A 14,325-nucleotide genomic window follows, 5' to 3' on the forward strand; every position below is an offset into this window, starting at 1 on the left:
CTCGCCCGCTCCCCGCCCCGGAGGAGCGGCCGCCCGCCCCGCCGAGAGGCGGGCGCGCTGGTGATTTGCCTTCGCCGCCAGCGGCCCCGCTCCGGCCAGCCCGCGGGGACCGGGGCTGCAGCCGCAGGAGCCGCTCGCTCGCTCGCTCCCCGGCAGGGGGAAAAGTTTGCTGCTCTTCCTCCTCCTCCTCCTTCTCCCCCCGTACGCAGACCCCGCGGCCCGGCGCGGCGCCCCCGGGCAGGGGCATGGCGAACTGAGCGGCCGGGCCGGGCCGGGCCGGGCCGGGGGCGGCCCCGCCGCACCTGAGCGGCGGCGGCGGCGAGGGGGGGGCCTGCACCGCGGCGCCCCGCGGGCGGCCATGCGCGGCGGCGGGGGCGAGCGCTGAGCCCCTCTGGCCTGGCTGCCCCCCGCCGGCCCAGGCGATAGCCGCCGCGGGGGGGCAGGGCTGGAGGGCGGCGGGGAGCCCCCGGGGAGAGGGGGAAGCGGGGACCTCGCCTGCCTCCGCCCGGCCGAGCGCCATGCCGCGGCGGCTGGCCTGGCTGTGCTGCTGCTGGGCGCTGCTGAGCGGCGCCTGCCGCCCCGCGGAGCCCGCGCTGCCCGCGGAGGGCGGGGAGCCGCCGCCGCCACCCGCCGCCTCGGGCTTCCTCTACCGGCGGCTGAAGTCGCACGAGAAGCGGGAGATGCAGCGGGAGATCCTGTCGGTGCTGGGGCTGCCCCACCGCCCCCGGCCGCTGCCGCGGGAGCCGCCGGCCCCGCCGCCGGGGCGCCTGACGGCGGCGCCGCGCTTCATGCTGGACCTCTACCACGCCCTGGCCGAGGGCGCGGAGGGCAGCGCGGAGCGGAGCGGCCGCCCGCCGCCCCCCGCCCCGCCGCCGCCGCTGCCCAGCTCGCAGGACAGCGCCTTCCTCAACGACGCCGACATGGTCATGAGCTTCGTCAACCTGGGTGAGTGCCGGGGTGCGCGGAGCCCGCTCGCCCATCCAGCCCGCGGACGCCCCTTTCCCCGGGGAGGGGAGGCGGCTGCTCCCCGGGGAGCGCGGCGGGGTCGGGGGCGGCGGTCCGCGGGGGTCTGCCGGACGGGGCCCGCCTTGGGCCCCGCGGGTTTCGGCCGGGAGGGCAGCTCGCTTCGGCGAAGGGCAAAACCTCCCATCCCTCTCGCAAACGGTAGAAAAAACACGCCCCAGAACGCAAAACCCGAGGGGGACAAAAAAGAAAAGGGTGTATTACTGTCTTTTTTAATAGTCTTTTTGTCCTCGTCATGATGCTAGCGGCCAGAGCCCGTCGTTCGGCGTTAAACCCACCCTGCTCTGGTTCCTGGGCAGCTGAGTTGGGGCCACGTCGGAGCACAAGTTGCATTCACTCCGTGCAAGGTCCAGCAGGGCGCAGATGCCTTTGGGGCTGGAGCAGAGTGTGTCCTATGCTACTCCATGGTGTCCCCGTCTCCTTTTTTTTTTTTTTGGAGGGGGTCTGAGCTAGTGTGGCGATGAATATGTGACTCCGTGTAGGATATTCTGGTGATTGAGTCCTGGAATGTGATAAAAATCTGTATCTCGTGGAAATCTTGAAATAAGTTCTGTTAGACATCACCCTGCTCTTCAAACAAATCATGCTGTCAGCGTGTTACTGATGTGAAGGGCTCCGAGGTGGGCATTTCAGTGGGAAAGCCATTAAGCTTTTTACTTGAAGGAGCCCTGAATACTAGACTGCAATTATAAGGAAACAGTGTAATTAGATTCAGCCTAATGTGGAGAATGAAAATATTTCAGTTGGCAAATTGCAGTTCCTTTTTTTAGGGAATTCCTGTGAAGCTCAAGTGTCTTAGCCAGTCGGCTGAAAACTGTGTCTTTTCACTAGTGCTTCCAGAGCTGTGCGCCAGAACGACACCACCTGTGAGCAGCTTGTCCTGTTTTAAAAACAATACAAATAGTTGCGCGTTTCCTCATCTAGAGCAGTAATATGTCACTGCAGCGGGAAATTTCTCTGAGCTCCCAGCACTGGTGGATGCGCTCAACAGCTTTGTACCATGGCGTATGTATTTAGAACAAGTTTAGCTCAAGTCCCCAGGGCTGGGTGATTTTTGTACCTGATGAAAGACCTGCAGTGGGTCAGAAGTGCCCCCCTTCCGCTGCGAATGTTTGTTGAAGGATTTGTCTATGTTGAAATTGAGGTGACTGCAACTCCTGCAGGCACAGCTGAGCTATATGGGATATGCAACACATACAGCAGTGCTGAGCCCCGTGGGCTCCGTGTACTGCGTGTGTAGCTGTCAGGGTCTCAGCCTTCTCGTTTAAAATTAGCTCGAGGGTGTTTAGGTGGTGCTGCCATCTCAGAGCTCTGATGCTTTTGATTGAGACATCCTGAAACCATCCGTCAATGAAGCCAGCGTGGTCTGTGTCTAGCTCGGACCCTGAGACGTGGGAATTCTGTACAGTTTTCGAGTCCAAAGGGCAGCTGCTTCTGTGCTCCCTTTTGCTGTGCTTCTCCCCTCCCAGCCTCCACAGACTTCTCTGTCCTTCGAGCATGCAGAGCTGCTGCCTTGGGGACTTTCAGGACCTATACTAGGAGCTGTGAATTTAAGAAGCACGGTGTAGGTTGTAGCTGTCTGTAAGCAATCCCCGTAGCACGTTTTATTTAAAGGATGCAGAGCAAGGTGTTTGCAAGGGGCTGGGCGGCTCCCAGAGGGGCTGATTTCAGGGAGAAACGTGAGCATGTGGTGTTTTAGAAGGTGTTTAGCCCCCTGCTTTATAAAGCATCAGGAGAGCAGTATTAGACAGTAGACCCGAAAGTATGTGTTTCTTTTGAAAAGAAAACACTCGTATGATTCAAATCAGTTCTGATAATTTGGATCTAGACACTTATGTAACAACAAGGGAAATTATTCATGTAATGTAGTAAAATAGCACGATTGAAATGCTAGTTATGAGTCTCAGGAAGTATGAATCAACTGCAGAAATTTCTCATCGACTTCCAAGTTCCGAGTCATAAACCATAATGTCATTTAACGTGATTGTTTGTTACCAGAGGGTTGGCAAATCGACGGGCTGAGACGGAACAGCTGTTCAGCTGTTTTCTGTAGCTCCTCTGACACGGCAGGGATTTTTGGGGGTCTTTCACGTGTGTATTGACATTTACTTTTCCACTAAACAATAATTCATGCCAGAAAACTAGAGGAAGCCTAAGGTTATATTGCAATATAGAAACCGAAGGTGTGATGGGAGAAAGCCAGCCTGCGATCTGTCAAAGGAGCTTATCAGATGTAGTCTAGAAAATGCAGGAAAAGATGGTGGGATTGCAGCAGAAAGGAGAGACTTCCTGACCTCAAGGACACTGACTATTCCAATGAGGCGTGTGCCAAGCAACCCTGAAAACCCACAACTGGAGTCTCCTTGTAAGCAGACACTACCAGAATTATTTTATTTGGGGTTTTCTTCACGTGATCAGACCTATAATGACTTCTGCTTGGTTAAAATCGGCTTCTGAAGAGCTTTGTCCGTGTTCAACCTTAAAGGCTTGTCTTTCCATTACCGAAGGGGCAGCTACCAAAGAGATGTTAGGGGCCCTTGCCGTTCTCTCAGGACCAGGAGTGTACGGTATTACATGGGTATACCTGGCGCAGGCTGCCTTGAAGACGTGTGCGGCTGCGTGGGTGTGAAGTCAGTATGGGTGGCCGCTGTGACCTGCCTTCAGGTGCTGATACCGCTTCTGCTGCATCCCAGAACCAGGCAGACATTTGGTGACACATCTCATTGTGCTGCAAAGCCATCATCTAGGTCAGCTGTGTAGAGAAGTCCTGCTTTGTCATGAAAGTTTGCAGGTGTTGATGTTCTTTTAGAAGTGCATTTAATTTTTCCAGCCCTGTAGCCCAAAAAGAGTCAGTAGCTTGTAGTCACTGCTGTCTTTTAAACGTGCAGTGTTCCAGCCCTTCCTGACCAACATATGTATTCCTTTGGTCTGGCGATACAGCAGATGTGTTTTCTGTCTGGAGAAGGCTATGTTTCCATATGTGCTCAGGGTACAAGTCCTCCTTGTTGAGGTCTTGCAAAGCTGAGGGGCTTTGGTGAGGTCTCAGATTTTCAGGCAGCGCAGGCTTGTCCCAGGCTCAAAGGTGATGTCCTGGGATACGGTTTCTTTTTTTTAAAAAAAAAGCCAACAGTGAAAAAAGGGGGGCACAGAGGCGTGGAGGTTCTTCAGACATAGGGAGTTACTGTCTTACAGGGAGGACAAGAAACATCAGTCTTCAAAGTGTAGAGTCTGGGATTTATCTTGCCTAGGTAGTGATGTCTGCAATGTAGTATGGACTTGCAGGGTGTGGGTGATAATTCCCAGAGGGCCTGACTGTAGGGGAACTTGGAGCATCCAGGGTTTCTAGGAGGTGCTTAGCACTTTGTTTCATAAAGCACCTGGAGAGCAGTATCAGGGAGTAGAAAGCAGTGTTTGTTCCCATTACAAGTAAAAACACACATAAGAGATAAACCAGTTCAGAAAATTTAGATAATAAATTTCATTTATCAGGTTAGATACCAAAAAATAATTTGACAGAAAATATCATCTACCCTTGGTAAACCTGGTCCCTATTTTGGGAAGATGATCCTAAAAGTGTCTATTTCAGGCGTTTTCACTAGGATGAGGCACCTGAAAAGTGCCTGTTTCTTTCCATTTCCCACATAGGAAGTCTGGATATCTCACGCAGATGGAAACATCTGGGTATTAGATCTCTCTGTTTGGGATTTATCAGACCAAGCAGGGTACCGAACTTCTGTGCCAAGGGAATGGCTGTACAGCAGGGTTGTGGTGCTGGGGAGGGGGCGTTGTGGGCCAACGGGTGTCTTTGTGAAACTGTTCAGCTCCTCTCCGAGAGCATCCTTGGTATAAATGTAGCACTGGCATGTCTTGACACAGTGCTGTTGGGAAAATAACATCTATTAACATTTCCTGTTTGACTAATATACCTTCCTCGTGGCATCAGACAGGGTTATCTCCTCTTTCTCCTTGCAAAAAAACCCGGGGTTGGTATGGAGATCCTTCTTTGAGGCAGTGATGCTGGATTGACAGCTCGACACAGGCAAGTATCCCTGTATTTTGCTGCCAAGGCTGTTTTAGCAAAAGACCTATTGAGTTCCTCACAACAAACCCCTTCTCCCACAGCCCAGGGAGAGGAGGAGAGAGGGGTCACCGCTCAAACCAAACTGCAGGCTAGGGTCGGGGACTGTGGCGGATGTGAAGTCTCACTGGTCTCCTCTGGCTCATCAGTGCTGATGTGAAGGGGGGCTGCTCTCCAGCCCCTGTTTCACTGGCTGATGTCTTTAGAGAGTAGTGTGCGCCATGTGTAGCGGCAGAAACGAGACTCTCGAAGACTTTGCTACTTTAACTGCAACCAGAATTATTCCCTGTATGATGAAAGGTGCTGTGGAGCAATCCTGTGTCGAAATGGGGAAGAAGCTTATCTGCTCCTCACCCATGCCTTTCTATCCTGGCATCTGCACCGAGGGAAAAAAGCCACGTGCTTCTCACAAGAAAAACCAAGGAATCCAATGACAGTCTTTGCGGGTTTCTGCTATGACCCAAATCTGGGGCTGTTGACAGCTGGATAGCTGTACAGGAAACATCTGACCCCATCAAACCCTCCAGGGATAAGGACCGTAAAAAGTGTGCTTTTGGGGTGTTGTGCCTGGTTATCCACAGTATCGTGCCTTTTTGTAGCAGACTAACAGCATGGATTCACTGTATCTCTGTACTTCTGGAGAGAGGGTTTTCCCCTTTGTCACAAGACACACAGGTCTCTTGGGAGGGCTTCAGACAAAAGGATGAGGGAAAACCCAGCTGTTTGCCAGGCAGTCCTGCAGGCAGCCCTGAAGCTCTTCCACGTGGTTTGAGTTGGGGCCATGGTGAAAAGCCTCTTTTATCTTTGAGTCCCCAAAACCCAGGCAATCCCCATCTTCCCTGCAAGACTTTAAGTATCTGCTGGGGCAAGGGTGCTCCCTTTCAGTGCAAGGGAGCCGCTCGGAGGTCAGTGTAGGGCTTGCTGTACAAATGCTCTCTCTCCCCTTGCCTATAAAGCAGCGACTTATGGATGTGATGTCTTCCAAACAGGCTTTTCATCTTTTTGGCAGCTGTCACCTACCAGATTGCCTTCTAGGAATGATCTTGCACAAATCCATGGCAAGCACTTAGGCGCAAGCAATATGCCTTCGCTCCGCATGGCTTTTCACAGGAAGGAAGCGGCGCTCCAGCATCCCCACCTGCATTTCTAAAGCAGGTGAATTTTTTCGTCTGAAGCGTTTGATCAGCCCACCTGTCTTTTTCCTGGTATCATGCTTGGTATCAGGGGATATGAAATTAGGCAACCAAGATGTATCAGGGACGTTGCGTGATTATATTGACGGGACTGTACCATTCATACTGTCATCCCATCTGTTTATACTCTTGGCCACATGTTGTAAAGGTCAAGACATCTACGCGCAGGGAATAACTGGAGTGTGTGATGCTGCGGATCTCGCTGTGCTGCCAGCTGGCTGTGTAAAGCCTCGCGCTCTCGGCATGCGAGCAGCGTCCTCCATGTGTGTCCAGAGCAGGCCAGTACTGGAAATCATGAAGCTGATGATGGGAATGAGTTTACTGACTTCTGCCAAAACTTGTATACCGGGCTTCGATGCCAAGACAGATCCCAAGTGTCAGAGAGCAGCCTTACATTTGCTGTTCAACTGATGCAGCTCAAGGTCCTCGTTTATGTCATCTCCTTGAAGTAGTCGTTGGTTGCGAGCTGCCTGCTAGCGTGCAGCTGACTGACGACACAATTAAAGAAAAGGGAAATGGTCTGCCGTGGTCCTTCGATTGCTCTCTGCCTGGCATTGCTTTTAGAAGTCCTCAGCTCCTCCGGACTCTGAATTTGAGGGACTACAGCCATCCTCCTGCTGTTGGCCAGGAGCCCTGGAAGATGCGTGGCTCCCGGAGAAGCTGCTGTTCAAAATGTGCACTGTTGAAATGAGTGGAGGGTCACATTTGTGTAAGCAGTTTATCCAGGTCTGAGTGTCATCTGGACTAAGCTGCTGGAACCAGATTGTGTGGCATTAGCAGGACTATTCTCTGTCTTGTGAAAGCTTTTCAGAGCTTGAAAATTTAGTCTTAAATTTTGTTGTTGTAAGACTTCCACATTTTACCCAAAAGTGATTGTAATTGGAAAAAGTTAGTATTGCCAAAGCAATCTTGATTGACGTGAGTTAAATTTTATATGTATAAATAACTAAAAAGATGCATTTTGAAATACAAACCCAGGTGTGGGTTTTGTTTGTTTGGGTTGGTGGGGTTTTTTTGGTAAATATAAAAGCAAAGCAGCACTTCCTAGTCTTCTCAAACAAAGTTGAAACCAAACCGCTTCTTACAAAAAGGTTTTCTTCTGGCAGTTTTCTTCCAGCTGAACATGGCTTCATCAGAAAATCCCTTGGGCAGCTCTGTCGCGTATGTCTTGTGCTGAGCTCTGGCAGGGACTTCTTGCTGCAGCCTTGTGCCTCTGCTGAGGAGCTGCGGGTCCTTGCTGGGTCTAGCCCGGTGTATTGCAGTGGTGATGCTCTCTCTCATAGTTTTAAATATAAACTTCTAAGTGGTGTTTGTGATTTAGGAGGAAGGAAGGTGGTGTTTAGACTTTCCATGCCATGGAGGCATGATTCTTTTTAAGTCATCTTGCATCATTGCTAATTTGTGGGGGGGTTAGAGGAAGGCACGAGTTACTTGGGACATAAACAGTCCCATCGTGTGTTTCTGCTGTATCCCAGCAGATGCATGGTAATGCTCTTAAGTACAGTCCACCTACTAATCATTTAGCCTTTCTGTTTGACCATTTCTATAGCAGTGTGAGATGGAGAGCAAACAGTATTGCCTGAATGGAAAAAGGGCTCGTGGTTGGGAGATTCCCATTTGTTTTAGCAGGCATCAGACTCCAGAGCCTGGGAGACCGATGTTAAGGACCAGAAAGTCTTCCTCTAGGCACCTGATTCTTGGAGGTGGTGTTGGGTCACACCTAGGTTCCACGGTCAATGGGGCAATGGTTTTAAACTGGAAGAGGGTAGATTTAGATTTGATATAAGAAAGAATTTTTTTGCGCTGAGGGTGGTAAGGTACTGGAACAGGTTGCCCAGAGAAGCTGTGGATGCCCCATCGTTGGAGGTGCTCAAAGTCAGGTTGGATGGTCCTTTGAGCAACCTGAGCTAGTGAAAGATGTCCTGGACCAGGGCAGGGACGTTGGACTAGGTGATCTTTGAAGGTCCCTTCCAGCCCAAACCATCTGTGATTCTAAGTGTGGAGAGGATGTTTGGAACTGGGATTCTCCGACTGTGATATGCCGAGGGTGAGGGGACGTGCATGAGAACCGGACAGTGGGTTGTTTCTTTCCACCTTTTTTCCAGTCCTGGCTGGCAGAGGAGGAGGAGTGGTGCCTCCTGCCGCCTCCTGCGTGGCTGCAGCACTTGCCGCAGGGGTGGCCAGTGCCGGCACCCCGAAGAGGCGCCGGCTCCCCAGAGAGCCCTGCGACGCCGTGCTTTGCACCCAGGACAGGTTCCCAAGGTGGTGGCTTTGGGAAGGGCTCGGGGCTGCAGCTGCCACAGGTCTGTTGCAGGAGAAAAAAGCTTAATTAAAGAAACTGAGCCCCTGTGGGACTGCAGGGGTGTTTAATACATCGTACTAGACTTTGATTCATAAAACCTGCTATGGATCGGGGCCGGTATTTCCTGAACTTTCAGTTACTTAGGCTCCCAGGCTAAGAAACAGCCTTGTAGGGTTGGGTGGATTTTTGGGGTCATTTTTTTTGTTTTGTTTTGGTTTGTTTGTTTGTTTTTTGGTGATGGCAGAAGCTATTTTTGGTTTTGTTGTTAAGGGCGTAAAGATTTTGACAGCACTGCCTGCAGCTCTTTTTATTTTACGTTGCAGTGTTCATCATAGCACAATGACAGAATTGAATCAGTGGTAGCAACAGTGGGAATTTTTGGCAAAAAAGGATAATGTAGACAGAGCCGAAGTGTTCTGCTAACTAAAACAGTAGCTGTATTTTCAGAGAGCTAGACATGACTGTTTTGATCCAATGTGGTGTTAATCACAAGAATACATAACTGCTTTCCTATGAACTTTCCCCTTAAAAATATCCAATGATATCACCTGATGTTTTGCACGAACGCTCAGTATAACCAGAATTTAGAACAGCTGGCTCTATATAAACTTGGAATATTCATAGGTCAAATATTAGTGTATAAATAAAAACATTTTGAAAATGAAAACAGAAGCACAGTATTTGAAATATACTCAGCGTGCAGATGTACTTCATGGCTTGAATAGCTTTACAAATTAATCAAGACAGTGTTAACACTTGTTCCGAAGAAGTCAAATTTCCCGATAATAAATGAGAAAGTGTTTTTCAAACAGTATTCCAAAGATGTGTTATTCCATGTATTTTAATGGTCGTTTGCAGTATGACAGATGTATGAATCAGCTATTTGAAGCCCCCTTGTAAATAAGATGTATTTGATCAAACCAAAATCTTACCAGTGGCAAATGGAGAGCCACAATTTTGTTTATCAAGTGCAGGCTGTAATATATGCTGTGTTTAAAGCATGCACACAAAGGTTCATGGGGAGGTGTACTACTGTATGCAGACACAGATGCAGTACTCTTATCTTGTCATTTACTGCTTTGCATTCGTGTGGCGCATACGGTCAAGGTATTAGACACTCTGTTTGTACAAGGGCTAAGGGGTGACATAATGTCTATTGAAGCACAGGCGTTTCGCTCCACACCAGGCGACATGGAGCATTTAAGAAATGAGAAAAGGTTAGAGCTTGTGGGCAGGTTGTGATAGTTGCACCTGTAAGCCAAGAGGTGTTGGAGGGGTGAAAGGGTCTGTAGCTTTGGTGTGAAACAGAGGTGCCTTCTTGCGTCCTTCTGTCTCATGGGCTTTCTAGACCGTTTGAGAGAGAAAGCCGGGAGAGTAAAGCTGTAAGCAATCAATCCCAGTCCTCCTACAAAGAACAGAATTGTCCAAATGAGTTGGAAAAAATGTTGAACGGCAACAAGCGTGTACAACACGCAAAAGACTTGTCTGCCTCTGGCTTTGTAAACTCTGTAATAAAAGTTGTTTGGACATGAACACATCCTAACTTCTGTATTTTTCAAACAGCGTTAAAAGTATCTGGAATAAGGCTCTGTATCGGGGAATAAAGAAGCAGTCGGAGCTTTAATTCCTCATGTCGCAGAGGGGCAAGCTCCCTCTGGCCGAATCCAGATGAGCAGAGGTCGAAGCGGCAGTCTTTAATCGCCAAATGCTCTGCAGCAAAAAAGGAGGAAGCGTTTTCTGTCACTTACCATGAGTTTCCCATTCACGTTTCTTCTCTTCTTATGCCCACAGTGGTGGCGTGGCCCAGCTCAGCTGTGATAAACACACGTCTTGGTGCGGGAAGAGGCCTTATAATCTTCTAATATACCTGTGTCTTCATCATGATGCCAAGCCTGGTTCCTCAACACATTTGCATGCAAGCAGTGAGGGGCTTCTCCGTGAGCCTGGTCCTGACCTTTGTCGCCTTATCAGAGTCAGACGTGGGGTCCCGTTCTGCAGAGGGGTCGTGTGCAGGCGCCGTCGTGCACCTAGTCCTTGCCGGGCTGTGGAGCATTAGGGATCAAAACCGTCTCGGGCATCTCTCTAGTGGTCAGCAAGGGATGCTGAGCAGAGTGATACAAAGCCGGGCTTTTAAAATAGCAAAATAAGTAGAAAATCCTGAATCCCAGTTACATACCTAAGTGAGAGAAGATGTGTGCTTATTTTTAAGTATCAACTTTACGATGAACCCATGGGATCAATTTGGTACCGGTCCTGGTTATTAAATCTGCTTTTCTCACTGCAGTGCGCATCTAGACTGTGCATGATTTTGGTGCAAAATAGTAGGAGCATAGTTCTAAAATTTAAGCCTGGTATGAAACTGGTATTTGAATATCTACACAAAGATTTGATCTGCAAGTACAGAATCCAGGTGCTCGACTTAAACGATGAAGCTTGGAGAAGAAACCCTTCATTTTAGAAAAGCAGCAGTCTCTCTTGCCCACAAACCGTCATCCTGAGACCACATTTCAAGCATGCAGACCCTTTTGCTTAATTATTGTAACATCAAACGTCTTTGACATGAAAGGGACCAAGCAGTGGCTATGCAAGATAATGACTTGTTTATAAAAATAATTTAAACAGCATATGAAAAGGATAAACATGCATGTCCTGCCAAAATTCACTGTATGTTCTGCAGGCTTTGGTGATTGTGAATCTCTTGGCTTGGCCTTTCAATTTCTTTTTTTTTTTTTTTTTTTAACCCACAAAGAAAAAAAGGCAGAGGGGGAAGGGAGTGAAGAAAAAAGGGAGATGTAAAAAAAAGTTCTCATATTTAAGGAAGTTCCAACTTACTATGCTGTGGAAGATAGCTGGAGAGAAAATATGTTTGTTTAACACACTACAAGAGAGACTTTCACTTTGAGATGCCTGTGTCTTGTCTCTTGCCTGTGATAGTTTTTACACTTTAATGATTGTAGCTGCCGTCCTATCCAAAAATATTCCATTCTGCAGGACGTGTGATGCTCGTTACTTACTAGACAATGTAAGGATACTGCTCTGTCTCTTATCCGTGACCTCAAAACACTTCATAAGCACTGAAGTCTCACAGCATGCTCTCACAAACGTAAATTGCTACTATGCTCATTTTCCAAAGGCTAAGCTGAGGCTCGGAGGGCACAACTGGACGGGGGCTGTGATGAGGTCCCTGAAATTCTTGCTTCCACTCCTGCGATTTAACCGCGAAACCACGTGCCGCGTTACCCTCCTGGCAGGTGCCCAAGTGGCTCGTGGAGTCGGTGGAACAGTAGGGTCTTATTTGGTGAAACCCATCCTTCTTCAGGTTGCAGCATCGATCAGCTGGAGACCACAAGTTCTCACTTGACTTAGGCTTTAGTCCTTCCCACTTGTGAACCTTGCTCATGGGTGTTGCACAATCTGTGCCTTCTACAGCCACGCTCCATTAGGGACACGGCTTCTCAGACATGCTTGCGAACAGCTCAACATCAGTAACACCTCCGATCGCTGTGGGTGCTGCCTGAACACGAATATTCACCAGACATCCATTTGTATATGATATCTACTATTTGCCCTAAGTGATGGCTTTTGCAAGACAGCAGCTCTTCCTTTTGGGTCTCTGACCGAACGGCATAGGAGACACCTGGGTGCAGTGGGTGGTAGCATGAGCGTGTGGGCAGGCTCTGGTTTTATGCGTGTGTTGAAGCGCGGCTCTCGTACGTGGGCATAAGATGGCATCCATGAGGAGCTGAATAGGAAAAATGAAAGCGGTCACAGGCTAGCACATTTTTTACTTGAAACTGTTGGAGAGCCTAGTAAATGTTTGGTTGACTTTTGGTAACCTCCATGGTAATGGTAATGTTCGTGCTGCAGGATGGTAATGTCTTTTGGTGATATCCATGCTGCAGGGAAGCTAATAGATGTTGTTCTGAGTTAAGTTAACTGATAGTTTTGTGGAGAAACTGAATAAAAATACAGTGTAACGGCTGAAGTCAGTATAATGACTCCTTTATGTTTCAGGAGCTATTGGGATTGGGTCTGCCTGATACTTTTGCTATCGCTAGTCTCAGTAAAAAAAATTTTATGGGGTCCCAAAACAGTCTGTTGCTTCTGGCAGCCGGAGAGTTGGCAGCTCGGACTCACTGAGGCTTGAAGAGATAGTTCATTAATTCATGGCACTTTCCAGAATAAACATGGCAAACCTCCTCTGAAATAACAGACGGTAAATCCTCCTTGTCACTCAAGACTGCACATTTGTCTTCAGAAAGGGGCCGTGAAAGAAGCTGTCCGTCTCCTAATGAATGAGAAAATAAATAGAAGATGAATTGTGCATTGTGTCATACTTGACATGGCGAAGCTTTGGGGTGGAATAACAACAAACCTTTTCTCCCATCTTATCCCTGTTAAATGTGGACCTAAACCAAGCAATGCCCACCGGGCAAACTATTGGACAGCATAAGCTATCATAGCTCTCCGGCAGGGATCCCTGGTGGGAACAACGGCCTTTTTTTACTCCTGATTTGACTCTTTTTGGGAAGGTAGATTTCAGCACCTCTCGGCTTCGGGTCCTCGGGGAGGAGACCCTCTGGTTTCTCTGTGCTGCGAGACTCGTGAAGGTTGCTACAAGCTGGGGTTGCTGGGAGCGTGCAGATGTTTTGTGCAGCTTGTTATTTTCTATGTTGGAGGTTATGAGTCAGATTACTGTTACCAAAATGTTTATGTGAAATCATTTCTGAGTCATATATTTGCATCATATACAACCTGTCTGACAATCAAAACATTCAGTGCTCAGCTAATGATTATACTGAGTTTTCCAACACTCTGCTCCAACATAACATAATTACACGGCAAAGTGCAATACATTACTTTGACAGGGTTCTTCATGTGTCTTGTGATGTCAGAACATCATAGTCGCTATTATTTGAAATTATCGGAGAAACACGGACTTTGTTGCACGAAACAAAGTTAAAAATAGTGAGAAGCAGTCCCTCAGAAACGCGGTGCCCTGCAAATGTTCCTGGAGATGGGCTCTTTTGGTCCCCAAGAAAACATATATTTCAAGTGGCATAGTGTTTTTAACCTTTTTCTGTCCGGGGAGGTGCCTGATCAGGGTTTACTGGTGAATTAACAGACAGTTGTGGATATCTGCATGGAGAAATTGTTTGAATATTGGGATTTGGTAGCTGCCCAGGAGGCTGGCTGGTAGTTTCTGTATAATATGGTTTATAAGATGGAACCGGAGTATTTTTAACTGCATGGAGGACATAAACAGTCTCTAAATGACAACTTAGTGCATGCTGTGTTTATCTGTTGTGAGTTCTAGCATAAATAGGGGTCGCTTACAAAAATATTCTGAATAACTAGGGCAAACTTTTGAAATTATATTTATCTTCAGGTGTGTGAGAACTAGGGCAGGAGTGTTTGTTGCCATGTCCCGGTGAAATCAGTAACTCTTCTTTAATTGTTTATTCTGAAATGGGATAGGGGAAAAACAAAGCACCCCCCAACTCTGTGCTAAGGAAACGGTCAAGGAGATGAAAAGTGTGTAGGGGCATAGGGCTGCTCTTTTGTTTGTTTTTAAATAACCGTCTGTGAAAAAGCATATGGATATTGAAACGGAAAACGATTTTAGGGCTGACTTGTCTGAATTTGGTTTACAGTCTTTGGAATTGGCTTTGAGAGCTTGGTTACAAGTGTGAAGGGCACTAGCAGGTCCCTTTAAGTATAAAATATCA

The 14,325-nt window shown here is 48.3% G+C and overlaps 1 protein-coding gene across 1 annotated transcript in view; it reads left to right on the forward strand.

Annotated features, from left to right (window-relative positions):
- Positions 1-518: 518 nt before the first annotated feature.
- The window catches only part of BMP6 (bone morphogenetic protein 6), a 92,657-nt gene continuing 78,850 nt past the window's right edge, over positions 519-14,325 (forward strand). Inside the window, exon 1 of the mRNA XM_076332261.1 lies at positions 519-945. Coding sequence (XP_076188376.1) covers positions 519-945 — 427 coding nt within the window. The remainder of the gene's footprint in view (positions 946-14,325) is intronic.

Source organism: Aptenodytes patagonicus, chromosome 2 (assembly GCF_965638725.1).
Source record: "Aptenodytes patagonicus chromosome 2, bAptPat1.pri.cur, whole genome shotgun sequence".
NCBI classification, from domain to species: domain Eukaryota; kingdom Metazoa; phylum Chordata; class Aves; order Sphenisciformes; family Spheniscidae; genus Aptenodytes; species Aptenodytes patagonicus.